The following is a 17,009-nucleotide window of genomic DNA, read 5'->3' on the forward strand; positions in this document are numbered from 1 at the left end:
AGTGTGGGGCTCTGAGGCAGAGCCCATGCTCAGCATGCTGACAGCCTCATTAGAGCAACACCAAACACAGTAACTGTAATAGTATCAATAGGAAAGACATAAATATGTTCTTCAAATATTCTGAAGGAATCATTCAATAAGTTTCTATTTTGATAAGCTAAGAGTGTGTGACTTCCAAAAATGATAAGTTTAATTCCTAAAAGAAGTTTTTTTTTTTGTTTTGTTTTTTTTCGTTTTTTTTCGAGACAGGGTTTCTCTGTGGTTTTGGAGCCTGTCCTGGAACTAGCTCTTGTAGACCAGGCTGGTCTCGAACTCACAGAGATCCGCCTGCCTCTGCCTCCCGAGTGCTGGGATTAAAGGCGTGCGCCACCACCGCCCGGCTAATTACTAAAAGTTAATCATTGTATGAGGATGAAGAGATTGCCCAGTGGTTAGAGCACAAGTGTTCTTACTGAGGACCAGGGTTTGATTCCCAGCACCAGATGTGGCGGCTCACATCTGTAACTCCAGTTCCAAGGAATCTGACGCCTTCTTCTGGCCTCCATGGCACTGCACACATATGTTGCACAGAGGCAAAACACTCATACATACATATATATAATTAAATATATAGTTAGATATATAATTATAGATAAATATATGTAATTAAAAGATTTAAATTAATTGTTATATCCTTAAACAAAAAGCTTCAGGTTATTTTCCAACAATAAAATACACAAGCAAATGGCTCAGAGGGTGAGAGCACTAGCTGATCTTGCAAAAAATCCAAGTTCAATTCCCAGCACCCACACAGTTCACAACAGTCCATGACTCTAAATCCAGCTGATCCAGCACACTCCACTGGCCTTCAAGGGCACCAGGCACGCACAAAGTATACTTACATACATTCAGACTAAACATACACAAATAAATATAAAAATTAATATAACATAATAAATATAAAATAAGTCTTTTAAAAATTAAAAAAAAAAATACCTAGGCAAAACAAAGCCCAGACAGCAAGCACGTGCCACTAGTAACAGATACAAACCAACTCTTATCAGCGAACCTTGTGGCTCTAGACAAGAACTCGTTTGACCTGAATATTTTCCTGTAAGAAATGTTAAGTATTAAGCAACAACCTGTAAGAGATGGAAGCGATGGCCCATGCTTGTAATCCCAGTGCTTAGAAGAGTCAGGAAAACAGGGAGCTTAGGCTAGCCTGGGTTACATGAGACCACCGCCACCCCCCAAAAAAGAACTAAACATAAAAATAACTGGGAGATGTGGAAATAAAGGCAGAAAAACGTATATCCTGAATATTCTCGGTTCGGAAAGGTGTCTGTTTGATCCCATCTCGGCTGCACTTGACTCCTGCTGGTGTGGGCGTCAGCGAGAGGGCAGGCACATTCTCTGGGTGAAGGCGACTTTCTCCGACGTACCGGACTCCAGGAGCATCACAAAACTGTCGCTGCCATCGCTGTCTACTGAGATCCGGTCTTCAGGGCCACTGCTGTCCACCGAGACACCGTCAAACGACTGCTGAGAGACTGTCCTCTTCATGGAGAAAAACCGGAGCCGGGCAGCACCTCCACTCACCGGGGCTGCCAACCCATCATCTGTCTTGGCCATGGCTTCCCTATATTTAAAAAAAAAAAAAAAAACAAAACACCAGTTCAGCTTTGAGTATCGTTTGTTCCCTTTCAACTCACCCAGCCTCAGTCTAATACATTTCTCTAGCTCAGACGGTTAATGTGAAGACACACTTGCTGTCTGAGCATTTAACTACTTGAACAACTAATAACATTAAATCTCAAGGCTGGCTATTCAGGGTCATCCCATTCACAGAAGAGGCCAACCACCTACTGCCCTGGTGATCAGGAGTGGTGCCAAAGCACCTGCATGCACTTCCCAGTCTCGTTCTTATGGATTTGTGCATGTGGGAACACGCGCATGTGTGCGCGCACAGACACGTGGTTTCTGAGGTGTCCAGAGGAGGGTGTCAGGTTCCCGGAGCTGAACTACAGAAAGAGCCATGAGCCTTCTAGAGTCCTGCAAGAGCAGCAAGAGCTCTGAAAGGCTGAGCATCTCCGCAGCCCCACTCACAAGTCTCGACTCAATTGCTCTGGAGAGACAAGAGTGCAGGGGTTAGCTAACGAAAGGACACCCCGTCCTCAGAAGAAAGACTGGTAAGCAGGCCAGTCCTATGGGACTGAATCACACACGCCCTAAGGGCCAGAGGAGAACTGGTCAAGAATGGAGTCTTAGGAAACGGCATTTTCTTCCTTTGGTTCTGAAATCAAAGTCTTACCCTGTAGCCCTAACTGGCCTGGACCATGGACTCCCGAGTTCCGGGTTCTAAGTCTGTGCCACCACGCTAGGTTCAAGAGGCAGCACTGAAGTGTATCCATGAAGAACTGGGAAAGCGCTGAAGCAGTCAGAAGAAAAGGGCAAAGCTACACACAAGGGAGGGAGTGAGCAGCTCTACCCGGCTCCACTCAGGTACAGTGGAGTTGGAGAGGAAAGGAGATAATGAGGCGGAAGGCTGAAGAGACAGCTTAAAGAGCTTCCAACTCTCAGAGGTGTGGCAACAGCTAAAGGGGGGATGAGGAAACCTCAGGTCCTCTAATGTCCACTAGGTGTCTCATGTGACCACACAGACTGCATCCAGACCATTAAAAAAGCTTTGGTTAAAGTTGTTTTGTGTGTGTTTGCTTTCGTTTCTGGTTTGTTTTTTTGTGGATGGGTGCCCTTTTGAGACAATGTCTCAAACTCATGGCAATTTTCTAGACTTCCAAAGTTCTGGGATTACAGAAGTGAGAGGCTGTAAAAAAAATCTTTAAAATGGGGCTGGAGAGACAGTTTGGTGGTGAAGAGCACTGGCTGCTCTTCCAGAGGCCTGGGCTCAGTTCCTAGCACCCACAAGGCAGCTCACAGCCGACTGCAGCTCTGGGTTTGAAGGAGCTAACACATTCTTCCAGACTCTTGAGATGCTGTGCTCACATGGTTCACAGACACAAATGCAGGCAAAATACTCAATACTAAAATGAACACAAGATAAATATTTAAAAAGTAAAAAGAAAAGAAACTCCCTGGGAGGCCAGGTATAGAATATTTTTTAAACTAGGTAAAGGCGTGTTACATTTGTTTAACTATGTAAATATGTGTTCTTGTTTCACTTTGTCTGCCTAAGGAACCTGATTGGTCTAACAGAGAGAAAAAGTAGGAGGAGGAATCTAGACTCAGGAAGTACCAAAGAGAGAACAAGAAGAAAGAGAAGGTGGGGCCAGTCCGCCAGACACAGAACAAGCAGGAACAGACAGAGAGGCAAAAAGCTCCAATACAAAACATAGATGAAGAGAAACAGGTTAAGCCTAAGGTAGGGCTGAGCATCCATAACTAATAACTAGTCTCCGTGTCATGACTTGAAACTGGCTGGTGGCCTAAGAGAAGGCCTGTGACAGCCAGGAGAGGGCAGATGGAGAGACGGCCACAGCGAAGACATCAGGAGAATGTTCCCCATCCTTTCCTCTCTCACCTCTCTCCTACCTCCCTGACCCATCTCCATCCTGAGAATCCAGAAGAGCTTGGCTTTCAGCCTTTATCCCACCACTCAGGAGTCACATGGCATCTGCTCTCTTTGACACTGGTCTTTCATTAACTACTGAGAGCTCACGTTCCTCCCAAGTTTTTGCCTTGCTGAGCTGTTTCCTAAGAAATGAGGCCTGGTATCAGCATGTCCCACAGGACTACAGGAATTCAGTAGGTAAACACCACACTAAAGGCAGAGCCCAGGACACAGGAACTTCAGGCTAGTGTTACTGCACACTCATTCCTTTTCGTAAATGCATGTGCTTATGTGTATTCACATGTGCATGTGTGTTCACAGATGCATGTGGAGACCAAGGGTCAACATCAGCGGTCTTCCTCAACTGCTTCAACACACTGTATTTCAGACAGGCCTCTCAGTCAACCTGGAGCTCCCTAAATTGGTTCTAAATGGTGGCCAGCAAGCCCAAGGGGTCCACCTGTCTCCTCCTCACTAGCTTTAAGATTACAGACAGATGCCCAGTTTTCTTTTATGTTTGTGCTGGGTATACTAACTAAGCCATCTCCCCAGCCCGCCAAGGACCCCTGGGAAGTTTCCTTCCCTTCTTCTATGGCTGACTGCCCTAGCAGGCACTATACACACAGGCATTACATAGAGACCCACTTAGGACAATTCATACAGAAAAAACTCCAAGACCCGGGGAGATGGTTCCTCAGCTAAAGCATGTGCCATGCAAGTATGAGGACCAGAGTTCAGATCCCTAGAACCCACAAAATGCCAATGGACATGGCATCCCACCTGTAACTCAAGTTTTGGAAGGCAGAGACAGGTAAGCGAGCCAGCTAGACTGGATGTACAAGTGAATTCTGGGTCTGACCAAAAGATCTTGCCCCACTGAGTAAGGTGGAAGAGGGATCCAGAATGATTTGCAACATCAACCTTGGACCTCCAGACATGCACTCCCACAAAGAAATGGGAAAAGAGGGCCTGGAGGGCTGGCTCCGTGGTTAGGAGCGCGGGCTGAGTTCAATTCCCAGAATCCCCACGGTGGCCCACACCCATCTGTAATCCCAATCCCGGAGGATTTGATGCCTGCTGGCCTCCTTGGGCACTGCACTTCTATGCAGACATACACAAAACAAACAGAAAGGGCAAAAGCTCTAATTCCCTGACTGTAATGCCATGGTCTGTGAGCCACCAAATGTCCCAGAAGAGACTTCAGCATACCACATTATCTTTCTTTTTTTCTTTGGTTTCTCTGGGTTTCTCTGTCCTGGAACTTGATCTGTAGACCAGGCTGGCTTTGAACTCATAAGAGATTCACCTGCCTCTGCTTCCAAGTGCTGGGATTAAAGGGATGCACCACCATGCCTGGCTCTTCCGTTATCTTTCTTTTTAAAAGCACAAGAAACTCACGGAAGACCCACCGTTTTCCAACCTTCGGACTATGCCTTTCTGCATTTTCTCCCCGCTATCACTCCCACAGTGCTGCACACAGGACCACCACACAGTAAGAGCTCAACACTACTCTCCTTCTCCGCAGCTCCAGCAGAGGCCAGTATGGCACTGCCACACAGAGAAGGGCAAAGGCTCAGCTCTTTTGCTTATGAGTGAGCCGGAGAGTATGACCTCTCTCAAGCATCAGTCTCCTGAGCTGTAAGTGAGAAACACAAAGTTTTGCAGCTACTTTACTGGGCTGTTATGGGGATCAAATTAAAGAGATTACAAGATAACCCACTATTACACCAGCATGATATGCAGTGGCACACACCTGTGATGCCAAGTCTCAAGAAGATGAGGCCAGAAGACTCAAAGTTCTATAAAAAATCTGTTTCAGTACTACTAAAACTTTTGTTGCTGTGTAGGGAAAAAAAAAGTTCATTCCAGACGAGCCAGGGATATATAGTAAGACATGGTCCTGTCTCAAAACACAAGCAAACACAGTACTTGGGCTAGGAATGTGCCTCAACACTAACAGCACTTGGTTTCCTTAGCAACAGCAGGACAGCATATAGATGCCAGGTCCTGTTACTCTGATACCGCCCAGTCTGTGCATCCTGAAAGGCTACAAATGCTAACTTGAAGCCTGCCTGTTCAACCTGCCCTTTTCCCTCCTTGGAATTTAGTTTTTGTAATTTTTTTTTTCTTGAGACAAGGTTTCTTTGTGTAACAGCCTTGGATGTCCTGGAAATGGCTTTTTTAGACCAGGCTGGCCTCAAACTCACAGAGATCCGGCTTAAAGGTGTATGCCACGACCACCCGGTCTATAATCTGATTTATGCTCATTGGTGGTTTTCCTGCACTTACATCTGTGTGAGGGTGTCTGAATCCCTGGAACTGGAGTTACAGACAGATGTGAGCTGCTAGGTGGGTACTAGGAACTGAACCCAGGTCCTCTGGAAGAGCAGCCGGTGCTCTTAACCACTGAGCCATCTCTCCAGCCCCCACCAGCCATTCTTTCTCTAAGAGTGCACACAGCAGGCAGCCTTGAACCCAGTGGTCAGAGCTGGAGGAAGAAGAGAAGCTGAGAGAAGCTGAGGACCACTTACTTGGTGGGAGGCAGGGACAGCATCCTGTGCATCGTGGAGGTCATCCGATCTCTGCCCAAACTGAAGGCGTCCCTCGTCAGGGACACAGCTTCCTTGGTGAGGTCCATGGTGGCATGGAGAGCCTCCTTTGTGGCATCCTTGGTCATGTGAATAGCACTGGACAAGTCGCCCTCAATGTTCCTCAAGGGCACGGACTCCCCTTGTCCATTCACAGCAGCAGCCCTGTCAGCTGGGGACGGCGACGCAGCTGCGGAGCTGCCAGTCTGAGCTCTGCTCAGCTTCTTGGCCTGCAGAGACTCAACTGCCTCATGGCTTTTCCCTGTTGGCTGTTGAGCAAGGGGACCAGAGTCCTGTAGCACTCCATCATCATGCAGCCTTTCCTGGGATGCACCCAGATTTTCAACACTGCTGACCTTCAGGACTTTCTCAGGGCTCACTGGGCCCTGGTCTGAGGAGGCATCAGACTTCAGCTCCCGGTCCTCTGACTGAGACAGCTCTGAGTCTATGAGGCTGGTGGTATCTGAGCCTGCAGAGTCAACATCAGCAGTCCCAGGGGCAGGAGGCATAAGGAGAGCCACCTCAGCACTGGGAAAGAGGACACCGATGCAAGCTGTCTGGTCCTGAAGGGGAGACCCAGTCATGGCCTCTGTATCCTTGGTCAGCTGCTCCTGAAGCCCCTGAAGCACCTCCTTGAGGCGAAGCAGAGCCAAGTACTGGTAGTGGTCGAGCCTCACTCGGACGTGGGCAGGGGAGTGTACTAGCACATGAACATTCGCCACACCCTCCAGCTCCATCACATGCCCTCTGTAGTCCACACCAGCATCACCTTCTCTCAGAACCTCTGGGGTTTCCGTCAAGCCTGACAGGCTTTTTAAGTCTCTTTCAGTCTTTGACCTCTGATGGGACACAGACTCAGGAGCAAGAGCTTCAGACCGCACAGGACTGCCAAAACTGGCTGACAGTTTTAGCCTCCCCTCTGAGGCCAAAAGGAGCCGCCGTGCCTGGGCTTCCTGCCAACGGAGAGGAAGGCAGGCCCAAATGGACAAGGGGAAAGGGGCCACAAAATTCAAGGTATGGCCTTTGAAGTTCTCTGTGCCTTCAAAGTCCAAGGAGATCTGGGTGAAGTGCAGAGACCAAAGATCCTGGGAGGCCGCAGGCCTCTGAGGAGGGAGGGAGCTAGGCTGAGCTGGGAGGGAATCCATCTGGAAAGCATGGTGCAGGAAGAGCATGTGCAGAAGGCTGAAGCCCCCTGGAACCTTAGGGAAGTGACCGGAACTAGAACGAAAGAACTCAGCAGCAGCAAAACCCCGGAAGAGACTCTGGAGGTCCAGACAGCTACAGTGTGGGGCATGCCGGGTGTTGGTGGCGACCATGCTGGACGTGGAGAAGACAAGTGCTTGGGGACGGTGCAGTTTTGCCTGCTCTCTCCTCTCCAGCGGGAAGCTCACCTTCAGAGAGAACATGGGACACGATTAAGGCATCTGAGCAGACATGTGGGCATCTACAGCTGACTTTCCATCAGCTGGACACAGCAGAACTACACCTCAGAGCCTTGAAGAAACGGAGCTGTGTCTACCAACATTGCCGAAGTCCAGCTCTGTTCCTACCTTCATCCCGAATGCATCCACTCGAATGTCCAAGTGCTCATCCTTTTGGCGTGAATCTTCCAGTTTATAGATAGCTTTGAACTGCTCCAAGCTGCGGTATAAATCTAGACAGAAGAGATTTCCCCACAGCAAGCTGACGGGATCCACAGTAAATGTCAGACCGTTTAGCTGGATGTAGAGATTAGGACAAGGGACTGGAAGCAGAGAACACAAAGATGGTCATTTACAGTGCCGCAGCTGGACTCCCCACCAGCTGCGGTCTCTCTCACACCAGCACAGACACACCCAGTCCCCACCAGCTGTGGTCTCTCACACCAGCACAGACACACCCTTGCACACTGCAGAACTTGACCTCAAACTCACTGTGCAGCCATGGATGACCTGCGACCTCCACCTCCCAGAGCTCTTAGATTACAGCTGGCATCTCCACCATCAGTCTGTGTGGTACTGGTGAGGATGCACAGGGCTCCGCGTGCTGGGCAAGAACTCTATCAACAGCTGAGCCGCAGCCCCAGCCCCAGGCAGACACATGACATTCCGAACCACGTGTGAGACTGGACTGTGGTCTCAAAGCTGACAACGCTTACCTGGAAGCTCCTGGTTATCTGGGAAGTAATACTCTGTGAACTGCACATGGACGGCAGCCACCTGAGCCGGGAGGTGGTGGCGTTTGCGGCTGCAGGAGAGCAGAGTGGATGGCTTCTTACTTGGCTGTCCGGCTGTGGAAACCTGAGTGACCACAAGTCACTGTGAGCCTGTGTCAGAGCCCCAGACACAACTGTTTCCTAAGGAACGCGTGCCTCTGCCATACCCCACGCCTTCCCTAAGGCGCACAGAGCTTTCCGCACGTCCCACCTGTTCTGCTCCACCCCCAAGATGCTGTTCAGTTTGGTTTGAGGGATGGGTCCCACATACTCTCAAACTGGCAATGTAGCAGAAGATGGTTTTGAACTCTTGCCTTTACCTCCAAAGTGCTAGGATTTTAGCACCTCAACCAGTCCAAGTTCGTTTTCAGCAGGAGGTTGTACCACAGCATTCTGAGAACACCCCAAGGTCTTTTCTCAGAGATCATGCTCAACAGAAACTAACCAAACTACCCATCTACTCAGAAGTGAGACCATCAGGCCCTGGCTTCCATACCTGGGTCCAAGCTGTTCCTAAACTATCTCACACCCGCCGATGTCTTCCTGTGTCCTCACCTGGTGGATGTCCAGGTCATCCACTCGTACAACCAGGCAGCTAGAGCGTAAGCGACTCCACGCTGGAGGGCCAAAGGCAGCCTGCCAGCCCGGAGCAGGGCTTTTGTCAAGAGGGCTCTTTCCAGGACTAGAGAAAGAATCTAAATAAAAATGAAAAGGAAAAAAGAAGTAGATACATTCCTTATTCATTATGAATAAAATTTAGAAATTAAAAATCCAAGATCAAGCCAGGCGGTGGTGGCGCACACCTTTAATCCCAGCACTTGGGAGGCAGAGGCAGGCGGATCTCTGTGAGTTCGAGACCAGCCTGGTCTACAAGAGCTAGTTCCAGGACAGGCTCCAAAACTACAGAGAAACCCTGTCTCAAAAAGCCAAAACCAAAACAAAACAAAACAAAAATCCAAGATCACTAGTAGCATGAAGCAGAAAGAGAGCTCTACACTGGGGGCAGCTTGGTAACAATCTCCATGAGTTCAAGTCAACAGCCGCTGACAGATGAGTGCCCGGGAACTGCAGCTGCCACTGCTCAGAGACGGAGCTCCACACTGGCATCGCACTGTGAGATGCAGCTGGGTGAACAGATCCTCCACCAGCTATCCATGGCAGCTGCTTCATCTCCACCAGCTATCCATGGCAAAGAGCAAAAGGCTGAACAACTAGAACCCCCCCCCCCCCCGGGCCTTAAAACTACCTGCTTTCTTCCGGAAGGCAGAGTCCACACCCAGATGCCAGGGCGGCTTCAGACTGCTCCCCTCAGACCACTTCTCCATCTTACTCTGGAACTCTGTCACCAGTTTCTGGGCCCAGTGGCCTCGGGTCTCCATGGCCTCACAGTGACGCACCCAATGTTTACAGCTGTCACCTGTGGGGTAAAGAAGAAAAGATCTGAACCCAGTGTCACAGACCAGTGTGCCAATGTTTTCCTCCTGTCGGGGCTGTCAGAGTTCAGATTAGATCCCAACCCCAACACAGAGTTTCCTGGGATAAGAGACAAATGCCAACTGGGTGTACCCATCTTCATCTAAACTCCGTATGTGATTCTCACTCCACAAGGGTCTCAAAACTATTTCTGACTATTAACTACTAGACGAGCTTTAAACCGAATGATCTTGAGGGCCTCTAGTCATCACCAACAGCAGAAGACCACGCAGGCTGCAGATGCCCACAGGTAGACACTCCAGCAGGGTACCACACAGGCTGCAGATGCTCACAGGGAGACACTCCAGCAGCCCTCTGAGCATATGTAGCCATATCTAGCACCCTTCTGCTGGCTGGACAGGGATGAATCCAGAAATCCCCTCTCAATTATCTGGGGCCATGCTAGAACACGTTACACTTCTCTAACCTGCCCAGTGGAAGGGATAGTAGTCAAATGCCATCTTGCGGAAGGTAAGCTGCATGGCACCACCCGTGAGTCTGTTTGCAGAGACACCTATGGAAGAAAGATGCAAGTGAACAGCTTGGAGGAGCAAAGAAACCTGCGCAGTCCTCTGCACCCCAGTGCTCTTGGCGAGAGCAACCAGTGGTCCTAACTAATGGGCCCAGATCTGTGCTGTATATACTAAAAAGAATATACAAAGATTCCTTCATTCAATTAATGGAAAAGAAACAATAATTGTCTTAAATTAGCTGATATTAGTATTAGTATAAGATATTCGTATTTAAAATTTAAGACTATAACTACTGATAACGTTGTGGGGAGTCTTTGTTGTGTTTTTTAGGTAAGGTCTCATCAAATTCAAGCTAGTCTCAAATTTACTCATCATAGCTGCTAGGACTGGAATACGTACACCCACAGGTATTCTTTTGATTTGGGGAAAAGATAGTCTCAGCCGGGCGGTGGTGGCGCACGCCTTTAATCCCAGCACTTGGGAGGCAGAGGCAGGCGGATCTCTGTGAGTTCGAGACCAGCCTGGTCTACAAGAGCTAGTTCCAGGACAGGCTCCAAAACCACCGAGAAACCCTGTCTCGAAAAAACCAAAAAAAAAAAAAAAAAGATAGTCTCCCCTCCCTCCTTTTTTTTTCAAGACAGGGTTTCTCTGTGTAGCTCTGGCTGTCCTAGAACTCTCTATGCAGACGAGAATGGCCTTGCACTCACAGAGATCTGCCCGCCTCTGCCTCCAGGGTACTGGGATCAAAGCTGTGCACTACCATATCTGACTATCACAACATTAATATGAAAATGACTTAATACTCTGAACATTCTGGCTCCAGGTAGCACTGCGGCAGAACACCTGTTAATTTAGCATACATACGAGGTCTGGGCTCAATCCTCAGCTCCAGAAAAGAAGAGAGAAATCTGAGAACTCTGAGTTTCCTATAGTGAATTTACTTTTCCTAAAATCCCCCCAGCAGTGGTTCTCAACCTCTGACAAATACCAGCACTTCTCAGGGAACTGGGGAAACAGGTTTATGCTGGCTGGGCTCGATCCCTGAAGATCCGCACAGTGTGGTGCGATAAGGGCCTGCCGTGTGCACACTGCGACAGGTGGCTCCAGCTACCCCAAAGCCTGGAGAGCACAGCCACAGGCGACACAGAGCTACCCCAGGAGGGCTGGGCTCTGCCCAAGACAGTGCTGTGCGCCAGCCGGGCGCAGGCCGCATGGGTACCTGGCTCCCGGGATGGGCTGTCGTCACAGATGTGCAGGTCCAGACGGGAGATGAGGAGATGGTAGGAAGATTCCTTCACGTCGAACCTCTCAAAGTACTGGCTGAGGCGGCTGCTGCTGCTGCTGCTATTGCTGTTGCCCTGGCTGCCACTGAATGCCTGGGCCCAGGTCTGCTGGGCACTGGGAGCAGGTGGAGTGAGCTACATGTGATGGAGAGAAAATCAGCAGCAGCTGAGGAGTTGGCTGGGTGGTTGAGAGCCCTGGCTGCTCTTCCACTGGACCCAGGTTCAGTTCCCAGCACCCACATGACAGCTCACAACTGTCTGTAACTCCAGTCCCAGGGCTTCAAATACCTTCACACAGGCATACATGCAGGCAAAACACCAAGGCACATAAAATGAAAATAAATTATATATTTAAAAGACAGACAGACATCAAGTCCATGCTCTGAGAGGCTCTTTCTGCTGCTTCCTGAAGCTTAAGTCCACATGAATAAAACCACAATTTAACAGCACCCCTTCTGTCTCCTAACTGCTGTCCAGTCTCTCACTCAGCACTACCCAAGGAAGCAACCCAGTCTAGTAGCCGTCCCAGGGTATCCTCGGGTTGAGTTGCTGCTGTGGGACAATGGTCTTGTGCCCTGTAAAGATTTGTCTGTTGTACTGGTATAATAAAATGCTGATTGGCCAGTAGCCAGGCAGGAAGTAGAGGCAGGGTAACCAGAACAGGAGAACTCTGAGAAGAGGAAAAAGTCAGTCTGCAGTCGACACAGAAGAAGTCAGACTCAAAGGAAGCAAGATGAGAATTCCTCACTGATAAAAGGAACCAAGCCACGTGGCTAACACAGACAAGAATTATGGGCTAATTTAAGATATAAGAATTATTGAATAAAAGCCTGAGCTACTAGGCCAACTAGTTTATAATTGATCTAAGACTCTGTTGTTTATTTGGAACTAAACGGCTACGGGACCTGGTGGGACAGAAATCTCTTATAACAAGCTGCCCTGCAAGCTCTCAGCTACCAGGACTGCGCTGACCCCAGTCATCTCCTCTAGAATGTCCTCCCAAAGGGCGCTGCTGTGCCAGATGGGCAGTGCCCTTTCTCCACGCTTTCGCAGCACGAGGTCTGCCTGCTACAGAACCTGGCACACCACACATTAACAATTTGTCCACTGTCTATCCTCCAGACAGTGCAAATCCCAAGGGGAGGAACCAGAGGCTCACGCCACCTCCTTTCTCTGGAAGGTGGCTCCATCTGATATACGGGAGGAATCCAGTGGACACAGCAAATGAAAGAGGACAAGTATAAGCAACACAACTGGTCAACTCCATAAGCAAGCCAACAAAGTCTTCGTTCCACCAACACTAGCATGAATCAGAGCTGGCCAACTGCTTCCCCAGCCCCACAAGCTGTGCAGTCGTCTCTAACCTGCACAGGCTCAGGAGCCAGGCTCTTCCTCTGCTGGGCTGACTTCTCCATGGCCTCACTCAGCGACTCGGCATACTTCATCATCGCCTTGAGCTGTGAGTCAGTCAGCACCCAGAGCAGGTCATCCAGCAGGAACGTCAACTTGGAGGCAACCACATTGCAATCTTTGGTCTGAGGGGCCACAGAGAACACAGGTCAGCATCTTGTATCTTCCAAGGCCTTAAAGTGACTGTGGCCTGGTTTTCCCAGGCAGCTTTTCACCTTCCAGGAGGTAAAAAGAAACCATTCAAGCATTTTGGAAAGCCTATTTCTTGTAGAGTAACTCAGATTTGCTTCTTTAAGAAAAAGTAGTAGTCAACCTCAAGATGCTTAGGCCAAGAGTATACATAATAAATATGGGTAGAAACTGGTTTCTAGAAGTACCCAAACGACGGAAAGCTCCTCTCACACTGGTGGGGCCAACAACAATGTGGATGGTGGCAGAAGTTCCCCAGCCTGGGGCGCACACACTCACTCTTCTCTTAAGGGCTATTTGGATCCGGCCTTGGTTGGTAATGAGCCTCAGTGGAGTGGTAACTGGGTCCTGATCCCCATTATCTGTGGCATCTGCCTCAATTCGAAGTGTCTGCCAAGTTATTTCCTTAAATGTTAAAACCTGGAAGGAGGGAAAATAAAATCCCTTGATTCTGTGATCAGATGATCCAGGAGACAGAAGAGCTGAGGGAAAGAGAGACAAGGCGAGTGGGCTCTCAGCCAACATCCTAACTGGAGGGCTTGGTTTTCCTCTACTTCCAATCCCTCCACTCGTTCCCCTCAGAACGCTAGGACGGTCACCTCTCCTCGACGGGGATCGGTGATGCGGGTCAGACGCAGGTCACTCTGCTGCCAGTTGGGGTCGACACTACAGCCCTGGAGCTGCCACAGTTCAAAGGAAGCATGGAAGGCCTTGGAGTGGATCTTGATGGTGATGGAATTGACAATGATGAACATCCCCTCCACCACCTTCTCAGCAAAGCCATACTCACTGCAACGGAGGAAGGAGAGAGATCAGACCCAGGGGCTGCAGGGATGGGACTGTTCCAGAGGCAGAGACTCTGCTAGAAACATGACTGCTTACTTTTCTTTCTTCTCTCCTTGTTGTTTACCCCTCTAAATTTTTTGCTTGGGGTTTTTCTTAATATTTTGTTTCTGTTTTTGCTTAAATGTTTGAGTATACTGCCTACATACATGCCTATCACACATCACATGCTTGCAGTGCCCACAGAGTCCACAAGAGGGAGCTGGATCCCAGAAAGTGGAGTTAAGGATGGTAACAGATGCCCAGTGGGTGTTAAGGACCAAACCCAGATCTACTAAAAGAGCAGCCAGTGCTCTTAATCTCAGAGTCATCTCTCCAGGCCTCTAATTTTCTATAAAATCTTCAAAGACATAGAATACTGTAAAAAGGGAATATGAAGAAGAAAGAAACTCAGACAGGTCAGCAGGGGTTTATAGTGTCAATTCAAGAATACTACCCCCTCTGCCTGCCAAGTATAGCCAGCGCCCCCCCCTCCACCTGCCTACTATAGCCAGTGCTCCCCCCTCCATCTGCCTACTATAGCCAGCGCTCCCTCACCTGCCTACTATAGCCAGCGCTCCCCCCTCCACCTGCCTACTATAGCCAGCGCTCCCCCACCTGCCTACTATAGCCAGCGCTCCCCCCTCCACCTGCCTACTATAGCCAGTGCTCCCCCACCTGCCTACTATAGCCAGTGCTCCCCCATCTGCCTACTATAGCCAGCGCTCCCCCCTCCACCTGCCTACTATAGCCAGCGCTCCCCCATCTGCCTACTATAGCCAGTGCTTCCCCACCTGCCTACTATAGCCAGTGCTCCCCCTCCATCTGCCTACTATAGCCAGCGCTCCCCCCTCCACCTGCCTACTATAGCCAGCGCTCCCCCATCTGCCTACTATAGCCAGTGCTTCCCCACCTGCCTACTATAGCCAGTGCTCCCCCCGCATCTGCCTAGCACAGTCAGAAAGCTCCTTCCACGAGAAGCCACACATTTATACGCAATTTAGTCACGTAGGATAATAAAAGGTCCCACAGCTCAATAAAAATAGAACAAAGTATACACAGTTCACAGGAAAAAATAACACTAACACTTACACATAAATCCAAACTATAGTGACACTGTGGAGTACAGCTAAGTGGTCAATCATTTGCCTGCCATGCTACAGGCCCTGGATTCATCCCTAATATAACAATAATGAAAACAGCTATGGCTCACACCTGTAATCCCAGCACTCAAGAAGCAGAGGCAAGCAGATGCCAGCTTTCTCTGGGGATCCTCTTTTCCCACCTCCAGAGCTGAGGTTACAAGTGGGTTCCCACCCTCTGGCCTTACACAGGAGCTGGCGATGCGAACTCCAGACCTCAGGCTTACAAAGCATGTACTTTACCCACAGACCCATCTGCCACCAAAAATACTTCTTTAAGGAGAAAAGCAATGCTGTGCCTTGAGGACACCTTTAACTCAGCACTGAAGAGACAGAGGCAGGCAGATCTCTGTGAGTTTGAGGCCATCAAGTTCCAGGCAAGATACAGTGATAACACGTCTCAGAAACAGACAAAGAAAAACATCAAGAAGTTATATTCCTTTAGTTAGTTATATTCCCCACAAAAGAGAAATGTGAATACAGGACAAGAAAAAAATATACAAAATGTTAAAAACAGATACAATGTGGTAAACTTTTGGGAAGAATTTGACAGTTTCTTCCAAAGTCAAAACTCCCCATATACCATTATCACCTATGCAAGTCCATCCCTAGGTGTCCACTCGAGAGAGCACACAGCCTTACAAACACATCTGATGGATGTTCACAAAAGCCAAGCACCCCAGTGAGTGACAGTCAAGTGAGAGGGAAGCTGGGCATGGTGGCACAGTCTGCAATCCTGGGATCAGGAGTTCAAGGCCAGCCCGAGCTACCCACAGTGAATTCAAAGGGAGCCTGGGCTACCATATAATGGAACGTATTCAGTTTGACACTCTGTGTCCCCAAGTTCATACTGCTGTTAGTAACACAGACGTACAATATGGCACCTGGGATTTGCTTTCAAGTCCTGGAACCCACAGGAAAAAGACTGGCAAAATGTTGGTAATTGTTGAGGTTTGATATTTGAAACAGGGGTGTGATATACTAACGTATCTGCTTTAGTTGTATTGTGAAAGTGTGGCACACTTAGAATCCCAGTACTCATAAACTGAAACCAGCCTGGGCACAGTAACAGACGGTCAATCACAATCCTTTGTCGGGGCTCAGTCACTAACCTCTGTCCCGAAGCAAGGGCAATGGGAGACTGTCCGTTGGGGGGGCGAGGGTCCTCACAGGTCTGCATCTCCACCTCCACCTTATCTAGACACTGGAAGAAGAGTTCCGCAGAGCTAAGCGTCCACACAACCCTTGCACAGCACCAGCAAGACAGCAGACTGCTACAAGCCGCCCCAGCCAACACAAACCATGCTTCTTACTTTCTGTCTGGATCCCAAAGAAAATGCAAGGATAGATCTTGAGAGGTAAAAATCATTATTTAAAAAAAACAAAGAAGGCTGGGCGGTGGTGGCAGAAAATTAAAACGTAAAAGATTACTTGCAAGCATAAAAGGCCATTACCAAGCAAATTGGATGTGTCTTCAACTTGGTCCACTGGATCTGAAAGAACACAGCAAGGACACAGCATGTAGCAGCTGCTCCTCAAGAAAACAAGCCTCCTGGCCCAAGACAGCAGCAACACTTGGACCTCAAGCTCACCCGGATGGAGGCCCTGTTGCAGTAGACCCTGGTAATAGCCAGCCAGGTAGGCAGTTCCAGCACATTCTGCAGAACCTCTTCATCCAGCTCCAGATTGGTCAACTGACCCTCCCCTTTCAGGGTGCTCAAGTTGATCTTGTCCGGGGAAAGGTTCTTGGTGAACCTGCGAAGAGTGACAAGAAAGCACTGTTTCTAGGGCAACGTGATAAATGAATTGGCACTACCACAGTCAATCATCCCTGGTCTTTACGCCACCCAGAGACCTGGAACTACCTCTTGTAGACCAGGCTGGCCTC

The 17,009-nt window shown here is 49.1% G+C and overlaps 1 protein-coding gene across 3 annotated transcripts in view; it reads right to left on the reverse strand.

Annotated features, from left to right (window-relative positions):
- Bltp3a (bridge-like lipid transfer protein family member 3A) overlaps positions 1-17,009 on the reverse strand; it is a 55,098-nt gene that overhangs the window by 10,292 nt on the left and 27,797 nt on the right. For all 3 annotated transcript variants that reach the window (XM_057751076.1, XM_057751077.1, XM_057751075.1), the window contains exons 2-15: positions 16,714-16,876; positions 16,576-16,614; positions 16,234-16,325; positions 13,757-13,946; positions 13,437-13,577; positions 12,923-13,093; positions 11,495-11,693; positions 10,230-10,316; positions 9,576-9,746; positions 8,885-9,024; positions 8,273-8,414; positions 7,686-7,879; positions 6,079-7,526; positions 1,422-1,618 (exon numbers count right to left, since the gene is read on the reverse strand). In XM_057751076.1, the coding sequence (XP_057607059.1) occupies positions 1,422-1,618; positions 6,079-7,526; positions 7,686-7,879; positions 8,273-8,414; positions 8,885-9,024; positions 9,576-9,746; positions 10,230-10,316; positions 11,495-11,693; positions 12,923-13,093; positions 13,437-13,577; positions 13,757-13,946; positions 16,234-16,325; positions 16,576-16,614; positions 16,714-16,876 (3,374 nt within the window). The remainder of the gene's footprint in view (positions 1-1,421; positions 1,619-6,078; positions 7,527-7,685; positions 7,880-8,272; positions 8,415-8,884; positions 9,025-9,575; positions 9,747-10,229; positions 10,317-11,494; positions 11,694-12,922; positions 13,094-13,436; positions 13,578-13,756; positions 13,947-16,233; positions 16,326-16,575; positions 16,615-16,713; positions 16,877-17,009) is intronic.

The sequence above is a fragment of the Chionomys nivalis genome, chromosome 19, assembly GCF_950005125.1.
Source record: "Chionomys nivalis chromosome 19, mChiNiv1.1, whole genome shotgun sequence".
Lineage (NCBI taxonomy): Eukaryota > Metazoa > Chordata > Mammalia > Rodentia > Cricetidae > Chionomys > Chionomys nivalis.